Source organism: Hylobates moloch, unplaced genomic scaffold, assembly GCF_009828535.3.
Source record: "Hylobates moloch isolate HMO894 unplaced genomic scaffold, HMol_V3 SCAFFOLD_13, whole genome shotgun sequence".
In the NCBI taxonomy this organism is placed as follows: Eukaryota; Metazoa; Chordata; class Mammalia; order Primates; family Hylobatidae; genus Hylobates; species Hylobates moloch.
The window spans coordinates 37,019,530-37,033,171 of NW_026652288.1; the positions used below are offsets into that span (position 1 = coordinate 37,019,530).

At 52.2% G+C, this 13,642-nt stretch overlaps 2 protein-coding genes across 2 annotated transcripts in view; one reads left to right on the top strand and one right to left on the bottom strand.

Moving 5' to 3' along the window:
• Window positions 1–1,967: 1,967 nt before the first annotated feature.
• On the bottom strand, window positions 1,968–9,075 carry MAP3K10 (mitogen-activated protein kinase kinase kinase 10). The gene is made up of 2 exons (XM_032172011.2): window positions 8,229–9,075; window positions 1,968–2,248 (listed from the first exon to the last, which is right to left on the bottom strand). Exons 1-2 carry the CDS (start codon window positions 8,908–8,910, stop codon window positions 2,061–2,063), a joined length of 870 nt encoding a protein of 289 aa, XP_032027902.2. The 5' UTR covers window positions 8,911–9,075; the 3' UTR covers window positions 1,968–2,060.
• A 571-nt stretch (window positions 9,076–9,646) lies between these two features.
• Window positions 9,647–13,642, top strand: part of LOC116480687 (zinc finger protein 780A) — an 84,134-nt gene continuing 80,138 nt past the window's right edge. The window contains 1 exon segment of the mRNA XM_058427054.1: window positions 9,647–9,726. The gene's annotated coding sequence lies outside the window, so the exon portion shown is untranslated.

Sequence of the window (13,642 nt, forward strand, 5' to 3'; positions counted from 1 at the left end):
AAAAAAAAAAAAAAAAAGGTAGCACAAATGAACGCCTGATGTACAGCCAGTTGGAAATTCTCCCAAAGGGCTGCTCTGCTCTAGGCTGAGCAGGAGACTTCCTGTCTGATCTGTCTCGGTCCCATACCCATTAATTTGCTGCTTGGACAATCTGGAGCCTCAGCTGGGAATTGACGGGAACAGTAAATGGGGAGACCCAGGTTTGGCTCCAACCAAGCAGAAGGTCCTGGGTTGAAAGTCTCCATGGCCACCATCAACTCTCACTGGTGACAGCAACACACCCATCATTGGCCGTCTCTACCTAACAGTCAAAGGAGCTTTTATTTAAAAACATTTTTTTTTAGATGGAGTCTTGCTCTGTCACCCAGGCTGGAGTGCAATGGCACCATCTCAACCTCTACCTCCTGCAATCAAGCAATTCCCCTGCCTCAGCCTCCCGAGTAGCTGGGACTACAGGCACCCACCACCACGCCTGGCTAATTTTTGTATTTTTAGTACAGATGGGGTTTCACCATGTTGGCCAGGCTAGTCCTGAACTCCTGGCCTCAAGTGAACCACCCAGCTCGGCCTCCCAAAGTGCCAGGATTACAGGCGTGAGCCACTGCACCCAGCTGAATTTTTGTATTTTTAGTAGAGATGGGATTTCACCATGTTGGCCAGGCTGGTCTCAAACTCCTGGTGTCAAGGGACCCACCCGCCTCGGCCTCCCAAAGAGCTGGGATTACAGGCGTGAGCCACCACACCTGGCCTCCAAATGAGTTATTTACTTCCTTTTATAAAAATTAATTAAAAAATTTCTTTTTCATACAGATGGGGTCTCACTATGTTGACCAGGCTGGTCTCAAATTCCTGGCCTCAAGTGATCCTCCCACCTTGGCCTCCCAAAGTACTGGGATTATAGGTGTGAGCTACCACTCTATCCAGACATGGCTCCTCATGGCTTCCTACTTCATTAGAATAAAACCTGAAGGCCACTCCCTCACCCACAGGGCCTTCCAGCTCCCGCTCCTACCTAATTTCCTACCTCTCTCTTCCTTGCCTGCACAGTGGCAGCCACATGGGCCTCGTTGCTGTTTCTGGGACACACCATGCTCACCTCGGCACCTCCTTCTTCCTCCAAACTTTTCGTGGCTGGTTCCTTTTTGCCACTTGGAACTCAGATGAAGTATCATTTCTCAGATTGCTCAGAGAAGCGTTCCCAAAAGTAGTCTTCCAGCCCTCAAAGTGCCTTCCTCTCAGCCTCCTCGCACTTTGTACTAACACTTTTTTCTGGTGTACTTGTCTTTAAAAATTATAATTTTCTTAAAAAACAGCTTTATAAAAAAGAGCTTCTTGTATGTTGACTGACTTACTATTCCTGAGGGCAGGGATTGCGTCTATTTTTCTTCTCTGCTATATCCCTAGAACCGGGTGCAGTTAGATGAAGGAATGATCGAGTGAATTCATCATTTTCCCATCTGACAGATGGGACAGTGCATGGGCTAGTGTCTGAGGGGGCTTTCAGTGCTGGCATCCACATGCTGTCTCTACGCTTTTTAAAATTATTTCTTTTTTTGGAGACAGAGTCTCGCTCTGTCACCCAGGCTGGAGTGCAGTGGCCGATCCCAGCTCACTGCAACCTTTGCCTCCCGGGCTCAAGTGATTCTTCTGCCTCAGTCTCCCAAGTAGCTGGGACAACAGGCATCTGCCACCACGCCCAGGTAATTTTAGTATTTTTAGTAGAGATGGGGTTTCACCATGTTGGTCAGGCTGATCTCAAACTCCTGACCTCAAGTGATCCACCCACCTTGGCCTCCCAAAGTGCTGGGATTACAGGTGTGAGCCACCGTGCCCGGCCTTGTCTCTAGAGCTTATGAATTTTTTATTCTAATCCAATGTGCCCCCTAGTTGCCATTTGTGCTAGCTGAACAGGTAACTGGCACTTGTCTGGTGGCCTGACCTTGCCAGCAGGTCCCTTTGTCAGACCGAGATCCTGGCTTCAGCAGGAGACCCTCCCTCCCACTCTGCCCTCACCCCTTCCTCCCTCCCTCACTCCGCAGACGCCATCCCGGCTGCGCCTTTCAGCACCTCCAGACATCACTGCTTTTGGAGAAGAGGGAGAGACGGATAACCTCCGGCGCCATCCAGGCGTAGGTCCCCGCAGCGCTCATCTTGGTGGTCTTGTGCCACTCGCGGGCGAGGCCAAAGTCCGTGATCTTGAGCACCGTGTCTGCGAGGTTGTGGTTCTCGATGGCCTCCAGGATCAGGACTGTGGGGTGGGAAGAAAGGTGGGTCACCCCAGACCTGCCGTGCTGCAGACCCAAGTGTTCTGGCCCGCTGCCTCAGCTAGAAACATGTCTCTCCTCTCACTGCCTCAGGCTGCCCCACTCTGTGGCAGGTCCTTTCCTGGCCTGGAACATCCATGAGCCCCTCCACCCAGGTCTAATCCCTGTCCCAGGCTCCCACGAGGGAGTAGGGATCTCCTCCTGTGTCCTCTGCCCTCCTGACTCTGTCCTGGGCTTTGGGGAGCTCCATGAATGGTCAAGAACCAACAGCCAAGGCTGAAGCAGGTCACTTGAGCCCAGGAGTTCGAGACCAGCCTGTGCAACATGGCGAGACCCCATCTCTACAAAAAAATTTTTAAAAATACATGGGTGTGGTGATGCGTGCCTATGGTCCCAGCTACTTGGGAGGCTAAGTTGGGAGGATCACTTGAGCCTGGGAGGTTGAGGCTGCAGTGAGCCATGGTCTTGCCATTGCACTCCAGCCTGAGCAATAGAGTGAGACCTTGTCTCAAAAAAAAGAAACAACAGCCAAGGCCTTGGTCCTCCAGGCCTTGAGTTCCCAGCTACCCTGGAAGCAGGAACTGCAAACCTGGGGCAGAAGGGAGGAACGTGGCTTCCCCCTCGTGTCTATCACCCCTGTGGCACACTGCAGTCAGGGTCCCAATTCTACCCCTTCCTGTGTCCACCCTCTGCCATAAGACTTTGCCACTCTTTCTGCTAAAGAGGCAGAGTATGGCCGGGCATGGTGGCTCACACCTGTAATCCCAGCACTTTGGGAGGCTGAGGCGGGCGGATCACTTGAGGTCAGGAGTTCGAGACCAGCTTGGCCAACATGGTGAAACCCTGTCTCTACTAAAAACACAAAAATTAGCCGGGCATCATGGTGCTCACCTGTAATCCCAGCTACTCAGAAGGCTGAGGCATGAGAATCACTTGAACCTGGGAGGTGGAGGTTGCAGTGAGCCGAGATCACGCCACTGCACTCCAGCCTGGGTGACAGAGCGAGACTCTATCTCCGAAAAAACAAAAACAAACAAACAAAAAAAAACAAAGGCAGAGTGTACCCTGACTCTGACTCAGCCATATGACTTGCTTTGGCTAAGAATGACAGGGTGCCAATTCCAAGCCCAGGCCTCGCATGTCTGCTGGCCCTCTTGCGCTTGTGTCATCACCATGACAACATGCCTCAGCTAGCCTGCTTGTCCAGGAAGATGAGAGCTACTTGTAGCAAAGCCTCTCCAGCTGAGCCCAGCCTCCATCAGTTTACCCTCCAGCTGGTCCACAAATGCAGGAGCAGTAATACACAATGGTCGTTTTAAGATGCTGAGTTTTGGGGGTAGCTTATTACACAGCATTATTGTGAAAAAATCTGACTGAAGTATTCCCTAAACATACTGGATGGTTCTAGCTTACTTTCTACCTGGGTTGTCACTAACAGCGATGAGGATCATGGCTAGTGTTTGTACTGTGCTAAGTTCTCTATATGAATTGACTCACGAATGACCCCCCCAGCGCTTTTTTTTTTTTTTTTTTTTTTAAAGAGACAGGGTTGGCCAGGAGCAGCGGCTCATGCCTGTAATCCCAGCACTTTGGGAGGCCAAGGCAGGTGGATCACTTGAGGTCAGGAGTCTGAGACCAGCCTGGCCAACATAGTGAAACCCTGTTTCTACTAAAAATACAAAAATTAGCTGGGTGTGGTGGTGGGTGCCTGTAGTCTCAGCTACTTGAGAGGCTTTGGTGAGAGGATCACTTGAACCCAGGAGGCAGAGGTTGCAGTGAGCCGAGATAGTGCCACTGCACTCCAGCCTGGATGACAGAGCGAGACTCCATCTCAATGAAAAAATAAATAAATAAAGAGACAGGGTCTGGCTGGGTGCGGTGGCTCACACCTGTAATCCCAGCACTTTGGGAGGCCGAGGTGGGCGGATCACGAGGTCAGGAGATCGAGACCATCCTGGCTAAAAAGGTGAAACCCCGTCTCTACTATAAAATATCAAAAAAATTAGCCGGGCGTGGTGGTGGGCACCTGTAGTCCCAGCTACTTGGGAGGCTGAGGCAGGAGAATGGCATGAACCTGGGAGGCGGAGCTTGCAGTGAGCCATGATCGCACCACTGCACTCCAGCCGGGGCAACGGAGCGAGACTCCGTCTCAAAAAAAAAAAAAAAAGAAGAAAGAAAAAAAAGAGACAGGGTCTTTTTCTGTCACTCAGACTGGAGTGCAGTGGTGTGATTATGGCTTGCTGTAGCCTCAAACTTCTGGGCTTAAACAATCCTCCAGCCTTGGACTCCCAAAGTGCTGGGACTACGAGAGTAAACCACTGCACCCAGCCACAACCCATTTTTCTTGACTAGCTAACAGAGGCTCAGAAGTCACTTGGCCAAGAGGTCACATGGTTAGAAAATGGCAGGACAAATGCTTGAATTAGTTTTGTCATCAGAGCCCAGTCTCTTAACTGCTGGGATATTTTACTACCTTCCATCACACAGAGGCCCCAAAGTATATAGTGTACTGCCTGGGTTTGAATCTCAGCCCTGCTTCTTCCTAGCTGCATAACCTTGTACAGTTTATTTTAATCTTCGCACCGAGACTTCTCCTCTGTTAAATGGGGCTGGTAACAGAATTTACCTTCTACTGTTATAGTAAAAATTTATTGCCTGAAGCAACAGGGCCTTTAAAAGTGTTAGCTGTTATTAGTGTGTGATATTTCCATAATTGTTCTGAATTTCTCCACCTTTCTCTTTTGCCATTCCTGGCTACTTCCCAGTCATAATAATAATAGTAAGCTAGTTCTACTATCATGCCCATTTGGCAGATGAAGGAACTGAAGGTGGCAGAGATTGGCAAATCACCCAGGGTCACACAAGTGATAATCCTGCCCATCCTTTAAAGCTCAGCTTCAGACTGGACACGGTGGCTCATGCCTGTAATCCTAGCACTTTGGGAGGCCAAGGCAGGCGGATCACCTGAGGTCAGGAGTTCAAGACCAGCCTGGCCAACATGGCGAGACCGCTGTCTCTACTAGAAATACAAAAATTAGCCAGGCGTGGTGGTGCATGCCTGTAGCCCTGGCTACTTGGAAAGTTGAGGTGGAAGAATCACTTGAACCCGGGAGGTGGAAGGTTCAGTGAGCTGTGATCACGCTACTGCACTCCAGCCTGGGTCATAGAGTGAGATGACTCTGTCTCCAAAAAAAAAAAAAAAGGCCCGGCTTCAATGTCACCTCCTCCTGGAAACCCCCACTGTAAACTCCTAGTCTGTGACTCCACCTCTGCAGTTTTCCCTTCTTAGGTCCCCACCTCTCCTGTTTGTATCGAAACCCTGTGACAGAGGGAACATCTCATGGTTTTATGCTTTATTTCTCTATTTCCCAGGCTGGGCCTAAGTCAGTCCCCCTTCAAAATCTGTATGTAATCACGTCACTCCCTGCTTCAAATCCTCTAATGGCTTCCACTACATCAAATAAAATATCCCAAGTCATCACCATGGCCCCCAAGGTCCTATGTGATCTGGCTCCTGCCAGCCTTTCTGATCCTACTTCCTCCCATCTCTGCCTCAATGCCTGCTGTTCTGGTCTTGCTGTTCTCCAATGAGCCACGCTCACTCCCACCTCAGGACATGTGCCCCACTGTTCCCCTTCCCCAGATCTTTGTAAGGCTGGGTCCCCTTTGTTCAGGTCTCTGCTCAAATGTTGCCTTCCCTGACCACCCGATCTAAATAAAGAGAACCCTCTGCTCCAGCCTTTGCCTTAGTCCACTGACAGCCCCTGATACTCTCTGAAATTTTGGTATCCATCTATCTATCATTTATTCCTGTTCACCAGAATATAAATTCCATAGCTGGGGGAGCGGGAAATCTTGCCTTGTTCACTTCCGTAATCTCAGAGCTGAGGACAGTGCCTAGTACAGAGGAGGTACTTAAGAATTACTGGTGGAATGAACCAATGAATGAATGATGGCAGATGAGGCGCTCCTTAGGGTAGGATGAGTGGGGAAGCAGTGCTGTGGAGGTGCTGTGTCCTCTGTTTCTGGCACAGAGCAGACCCATCACCCCAGGAGGAAGCCCTGGCCATAAGAGGCCCACTGACCCTTTGGCCAGACAGCACTGGCTACAAAAAACCTGGGGGTGTGGGGCGTGCTGTCAATCAGCAGGGGTGGGTGAGGAAGGGCTGAGGAGCCCCAGCCTTCAACAGGAGCATGCTGGGTGGCCCTGCCTCCATTTACCCAACATTTCAGAGGTGCTGGGGCATAAGCATCAGTTCCCCAGACACGGCACTGGCCCTGGCACATCGTGGTCATGTGTTAGCTCTTTTTTTTTTTTTTTTTGCAATGGAGTCTTGCTCTGTCACCCAGGCTGGAGTGCAGTGGAGCGATCTCAGCTCACTGCAACCTCCACCTCCTGGATTCAAGCGATTCTTCTGCCTCAGCCTGAGTAGCTGGGATTACAGGCGCATGCCACCATGCCCAGCTAATTTTTGTATTTTTAGTAGAGAAGGGCTTTCACCATATTGGTCAGGCTGGTCTCGAACTCCTGACCTTGGGTGATGCACCCACCTTGGCCTCCCAAAGTGCTGGGATTACAGGCATGAGCCACCATGCCCAGCCAACCTCTCTGTTGATACACAGATGTCAGGTTTGGGAGGCAAGGAAGATGCAGTCCCTCTTTTCTAGGGGCTTACAATTGCTATGGGTGGGGGAATAGCAATATATTCCTAAAAATAGTGGGATGGATTAAAATAAATTTCAAGATGTAGAAGTGACAGAAATCAGGAGTAGATGAGACGTGCGTGTTGAGAGCAAAGGGGGCACCCTCACATTTTGGGGCTTAGGTGTGAGTGACATGAGGGCCAGGGACATGCTGACCTCCTCCACTGCTGATGCCTTTGCTTAGCACATGATCTGGCCTGGTAAATACCAAATGGAAGAATGAACAAATGAATGAAGAAATGAAAGGGAGTGAGATGGGGCACAGCACGAATGGGAGAGCCAGGAACGTAGGATTTTTTCTTGCTGTATCCCTGGGACAGGGTCTGGCACACAGCACTCTGGAAATATCTGTGGAATGAATGAATGAAATTGCTAGCCTGTGAGTACCGTCAGGGCAGAAACCATGGCTGTCTTAGTCCCAGTTGAGCTCTTGCTTAATAGGTGCTCAATTAATACTTGCTGACACCACATGAAGCTCTTCGATCTAGAAATGAGTCTTGTAGAATGTTCCCTTCTACCTGGATCCATTATTTATTCAACCAACCAATCAACTTTGGAGAACCTGTCGGGCAGCCTGGAAGCTTTTATATAAGCCACATCTATTTAATTCCTCCCTCATCTTTCCCAGTTTGCCTTGGCCAGCTCGGCCTATGAAGACTCCAGGGAATGGTTCTCAACTGGGGGTGATTCTGCCCCCCAGGGGACATTTGCAATGCCTGGAGACAGTTTTGGTTGTCATAGCTGGGGATAGGGGGCAGGGAATGTTAATGGCATCTAGTGGGAAGAGGCCAAAGATGCCGCTAAGCAACTCACAATTCACAGGACAGCCCCCACAACAATGATCAGGCCTCAAGTGCCAATAGTGCTGGGGTTGAGAGACACTGACTCCAGACGGGGTAGGCTCTTTTTGTCTCTGCCTGGTGGACTCTGGCAGCATGGCTGGATGGCGAGCACCTTAAAGGCAGGCACTGCATCTGTCCTGGTCATGCAGGGAACGCAGGTATTCATGGATACATGTTTATTGAGCGATTGTGACTCTGCAGCCTGGGAGGCAGGTAAGTCCTTCAACCTTTCTGAGCCTCCTTTTTTTCCCTTAAGGCGGGCAAGGCCTACCTCACCTTCACCCTGAAGGTATCATACTGCTGCCCCTTCTCACTCCAGGCACAGTGTCATCTGGTGTCCCTCACCCTGTTTCCCGCCACCTAGGCCTGGCCTTGAGAGGTTCTGTGGAAGGAATTTTGGAGAGAGGACACCACTTACTGTTGATGGACTTGAGGTCCCGGTGGATGATGGGCACAGGGGCATCATTGTGTAGGTAGTTCATGCCCCGGGCCACCTGCACAGCCCAGTTGACCAGCACGTGAGGTGGCACCCGGCGACCTGCCAGCACCCTGCTCAGTGCGCCACCCCGGGCATACTCCATCACTAGGCAGAGGTGTGGGGGGTTGAGGCAGGCGCCCCTAAGGGCAATTATGTTGGGGTGCTGCAGGGCTCCAAAGAGCCGGGCTTCCTGGCACACCTGCTCCGCTGTCACTGCCGGGTCCTTCTCAGGGTCCAGCCGAGCGGCCTTCACTGCCACCTCCTCGCCACGCCACAGGGCCCGATAGACCTTGCCAAAGCCCCCCACACCGATGATCTCCTCTAGCTGCAGCTCGTGGAAGGGGATCTCCTGGGGCAGCTGGAGGCCCGCGGGTGCAGCGGGGGCGCCGGGGGCCACGTAGTTGCTGGGGAAGACGCCCACGCGGCCGCTGGGGAGCTGCCCGGTCCACCAGCCCTCGTCGCCGGACACCGCACAGTCTTGGGAAAGCACCTGGACGCGATCGCCCCTCCGGAGGGTCAGCTCCTCGTCGCCCGCCGCCTCGTAGTCAAACACCGCGGTCCAGACGGGCCCCGCGGGGGTCGTGCCCCACTCCTTGGCCACCGCCCCCTCCTCCTCCTCCATGGGGGAGGGGCCGGGGGCTGCGGAAGGCCGCTTCACACAGGCTGCCCGCTGGATGCAGAGGGCGGGCCCCGGCGGCCGGGATGCAGGGCAGTCCCTGCGGGGTCTAGGGAGCTCCTGAGGGCCATGGCTGGGGCGCCCTCCGCAGGAGCAAGAAAAAAACCCCTTTCAAAGGGCAAGCTCGTCCCTTCCGATTTGGCTGTCCGGGCGGGGCGGGGTGGGAGTGGGGCGGCAGGTTCACCCGTGCCCCCCAAACGGCAGAGGACTAAGAGGGCCTGGCCGCGCGGCTCTCGAATGCCCGCCGGGGTCCGCCGGTGGGGGACGAGGGCGAGGGCGGCAGGCAGTCCCCGTTCCCCGCGCCGCTCACCCCGCGCAGCTCCACCGGCGGCCCCCGGCTCCGCATCCCGGGCCACGACTGCTGGGCCGGGCGGGGGTGGCGGGGCCCCTGGGGCGGCCGCCCCGGGCCGGGGTGGCGCCCCCCTCGGCCTCCTCACGCGCGGGGCAGCCGGGCAGCCCCCATCCTTGGCACCGGCCTCCCGGTCGGCCCCAGCCCCTGCCCCCCGCCCGTGCTGCTTCCCCGGGTCGCCGGCGGGGCCCGAGTGACGTATGGGCGCCGCCGCCGCGGTGCCGCCTGGGAGTTGTAGTCTCCGGCTGTGCGGCCTCGGGGTCCGGCTCTCAGCGCCCTCCCGCAGAGCCCCGCTGCCAGCCTCGGGCCGCAGTGGACATGACACCCCACGAGGCCGAGGGAGTCCTCCCGGGGAGATGAGCCTGGCCTCGGCCCCTCCTTCGGACGCGGCGTAGCGGGCGCCCGGGGCAGGGGTAAGTACTCCTCACAGACCCTGCGGGGGCCGCGGCCCAGGATGGGGTGGACTGCAACGGACGCGATTAGCAACGCGAAAAATAGGAGCTGCGTGCATGATTGTGACTGCCCGGAGCCGCGAACGCAGCCTGGACTCTGTCCCTGAGGCAGGACGGCCCCTCGGACCCCCGAGCCGAGATGCACGCTGGGAACTGTAGTCCGCGCGGGGACCTGGCGCTGCAGGGGGCGGCCCCCAAACCGCGGGCTGCGGGCGTCGGCTGGTGGTTGGAGCAAGTTAGAGGTCGGGCCGGTGGCGGGACTCTGCGGGGAAGATGGGGCTGGGAGGATGCGTTTAGTGTCCCTGGGGATGTCACAGCCACATCTGCTTTCCCCACCAGCTCTGGGTTCCTCTGCTGAAGTCAGAACTCCTGCTCTTGAGAATCCCTGATTCCTATTTTATAGGAGTTTCAATTTTGGGGAGCTTAATATGCATGTTGTGTTCGGTGCTTTGTACACGTGGTATCGTTAAGTCTTCACAAAGAGCCCCATTTTACAGATGACTCATAAGAAGTGAAGTCATTTGTGCAAGGCTACAGAGCTATAAATGGCAAAGCAAGAATGAAAGGCAGTTTTAAAAATTAACAACCAGGCTGGGCGCGGTGGCTCACGCCTGTAATCCCAGCACTATGGGAGGCCGAGGCGGGCGGATCACGAGGCCAGGAGTTCATGACCAGCCTGGCCAGCATGGTGAAACCCTGTCTCTACTATTTAAAAAAAAAATTAGCCGGACGTGGTGGTGTGCGCCCGTAATCCATCCCAGCTACTTGGAAGGCTGAGGCAGGAGAATCTCTTGAACCTGGGAGGTGGAGGTTGCAGTGAGCCAAGATCACGCCACAGCACTCCAGCCTGGACGACAGGGCAAGACCGCGTCTCAAAAAAAAAAAAATTAATAACCATCGCCACGATTAACAAAAAAAAAAAACAACGAAGAAACAAACAACAACAAAAAACAAACAAAAAACACACTGCCTTTCTATTTAAAGAATTAGGAAAGTGGGTCCCGCAGAGGTTCAGTGACTTTCTCAAGATCTCTAAGCTTGTAAGAGGCAAAATTCTGGTTCTTTTTACTTGGCCTTTCCTGAGTGGTATGGGGTCTAGAGGGAGGAGAGAAGAAGAGGAAATAAGAGGGGCTCTAGTGCCCAAACTCCGGAGAACTGCCCCTCAGGCTCCTTGGGAAATTTTTCCACTCTCAGAGGGAAGTGGGTTACCTGGTCTCCTGGCTACCTAGCAGGGACACTCAAAAATGCTTGTTGGAAGAGAGAGCCCCAGCTTCATTCTGAGTATAAGCGTTTCTGCTATAACCTGCTATATGCATTCTTAAAGAACCTTCAGTTCTTCAAAACGACACGCTAAAATTAACAAGACTTCATGGAAAAAATAGAGTTAGAGACAGATTGCTCAAAATATATGCAACTGGCTGGGCACGGTGGCTCATGCCTGTAATCCTAGCACTTTCGGAGGCCGAGGAGGGAGAATCACTGGAGTCCAGGAGTTTCAGACTAGCCTGGGCAACATAGGGAGACTCTGTCTCTATAAAAAAATAAAAAATTAGCTGGGTGTGGTGGTGTGCACCTGTGTTCCCAGCTACTCGGGAGACTAAGGTATAGGGGTATTACCTGAGCCCAGGAGGTTGAGGCTACTGTGAGCTGTGATTGTGGCACAACACTCCAGCCTGAGAGACAGAGCGAGAACCTGACTCCGAAAAAAAAAAAAAAAAAAAAAAGTAAAGATAAAAACCTATATACAACCTTTTTTTTTTTTTTTTTTTTTTTTTTTGAGATGAAGTCTCACTCTGTTGCCAGGCTGGAGTGCAGTGGCACGATCTTGGCACACCACAACCTCTGACTCCCTGGTTCAAGCAATTCTCCTGCCTCAGCCTCCCAAGTAGTTGGAATTACAGGTGCGCGCCACCGTGCCCAGCTAATTTTTGTATTTTCAGTAGAGACAGGGTTTCACCATGTTGGTCAGGATAGTCTCGATCTCCTGACCTCGTGATCCGCCCGCCTTGGCCTCTCAAAGTGCTGAAATTACAAGTGTGAGGCACTGTGCCCGGCCTCTTGTATACAACTTTATATTCAGAGTGCTACAAAACCAATAATGATGCTAATAGAAACACTAGAATAGGTAAATTTCCATGAGCATTTGCTTTCAGCAGCACTTTGCAGCCTTGAAAGTGGGGCTTATGCTTCCTCCTTGGGGATGCTGGTCTGGAGATATTAACTATTGATGGGGATCGTTTTCATCAAAATTCAAAATGTGATCCAAGGTGTGATCTTTTTCATTTATCTGTTATTTTAATAAGGGAGAAATATATTTGCAATTTCTTCATCTGCATTCATGGCTTTGCCATAGGCATAACATTGTGACAAACATGGTGGTCTTTGAAGTCACTAAACCAGCCACCATGGATCCAAAGGAAGACACTTCTGTAGATTTGCAGCTTTTTCCTCTGAAGATCTTTTAGTACTAAGGTTTCCCCTTTAACTGTGAGAAAGCTTGGCCCTGATTGCTTCAAAATGTTAACTTCCTGGAGAAAATTGTATGTTAACCAACATGCTTGTGTTATGCTGACATCATTACTCCGTTTACCAATCATTTATGGGGTGATTCATCTCAAAGAAGCAAATAGAGGGTGGGGGCGGTGGCTCACACACCTGTAATCGCAGCACTTTGGGAGGCTGAGGCAGGCAAATCACCTGAGGCCAGGAGTTTGAGACCAGCCTGGACAACATGGTGAAACCTCGTCTCTACTAAAAATACAAGAATTAGCTGGGCCTGGTGGTGGGTGCCTGTAATCTCAGCTACTCAGGAGGCTGAGGCAGGAGAATCGTTTGAACCTGGGAGGCGGAGGTTGCAGTGAGCTGAGATCAAGCCACTGTACTCCAGCCTGGATGACAGAGGGAGACTCTGGAAGAAGCAAATGGGCTGCAGAACAGGTTGTCTCTGGGCCGGGCGCGGTGGCTCACGCCTGTAATCCCAGCACTTTGGGAGGCCGAGGTGGGTGGATCACGAGGTCAGGAGATCAAGACCATCCTGGCTAACACGGTGAAACCCCGTTTCTACTAAAAATACAAAAAATTAGCCGGGCGTGGTGGCGGGCGCCTGTAGTCCCAGCTACTCTGGAGGCTGAGGCAGGAGAATGGCGTGAACCTGGGAGGTGGAGCTTGCAGTGAGCTGAGATCGCGCCACAGCACTCCAGCCTAGGCGACAGAGGGAGACTCCGTCTTAAAAAAAAAAAAAAAATTACCTTGGATGGCCGGGCGCTGAGGCTCACGCCTGTAATCCCAGCACTTTGGGAGGCCAAGGCGGGTGGATCACAAGGTCAGGAGTTCAAGAACAGCCTGGCCAACATGATGAAACCCCGTCTCTACTAAAAATACAAGTTTAGCCAGGGCACAGTGGCAGTCACCTGTAATCCCAGCTGCTTGGGAGGCTGAGGCAGGAGAATCGCTTGAACCCGGTGGCAGAGGTTGCAGTGAGCCGAGATTGCGCCACTGCACTCCAGCCTGGTGACAGAGTGAGACTCCGTCTCAAAAAAAAAGAAAAAAATTATCTTGGATTTGGCTGCCTTGTTGAACTCACTCTTGCTTGTTCTAGAATAGCTTGACAGATAATTCTCTTCGATCTTCTAGCTAGATGATCCTGTTGTCCAGAAAAAAGAAAAAAATTACAGCTTTAAAAAATCCGATGTCTATACTTTTTTCTTAATCCTTTTCTCTTTGGCTAGGAGTTCCAATACAATGTTGAATGGCAGTGGTATTAATGGACAATTCTTGTCTTGTCCTAGACATTTAAGGGAATGATCCTAAGGTTTCATCATTAAGTATGATGCTTTTAGTAGATTTCTAGTAGAAGTCCTTTATCAGGTTCTATTAC

Coding starts and splice junctions, on each gene's coding strand:
- MAP3K10 (XM_032172011.2), bottom strand. CDS start 8,910: ATGGAGGAGGAGGAGGGGGCGGTGGCCAAGGAGTGGGGCACGACCCCC. Junction 2,249..8,228: donor GGACCTCAAGTCCATCAACA/GTAAGTGGTGTC, acceptor CCCACCCCACAG/TCCTGATCCTGGAGGCCATC.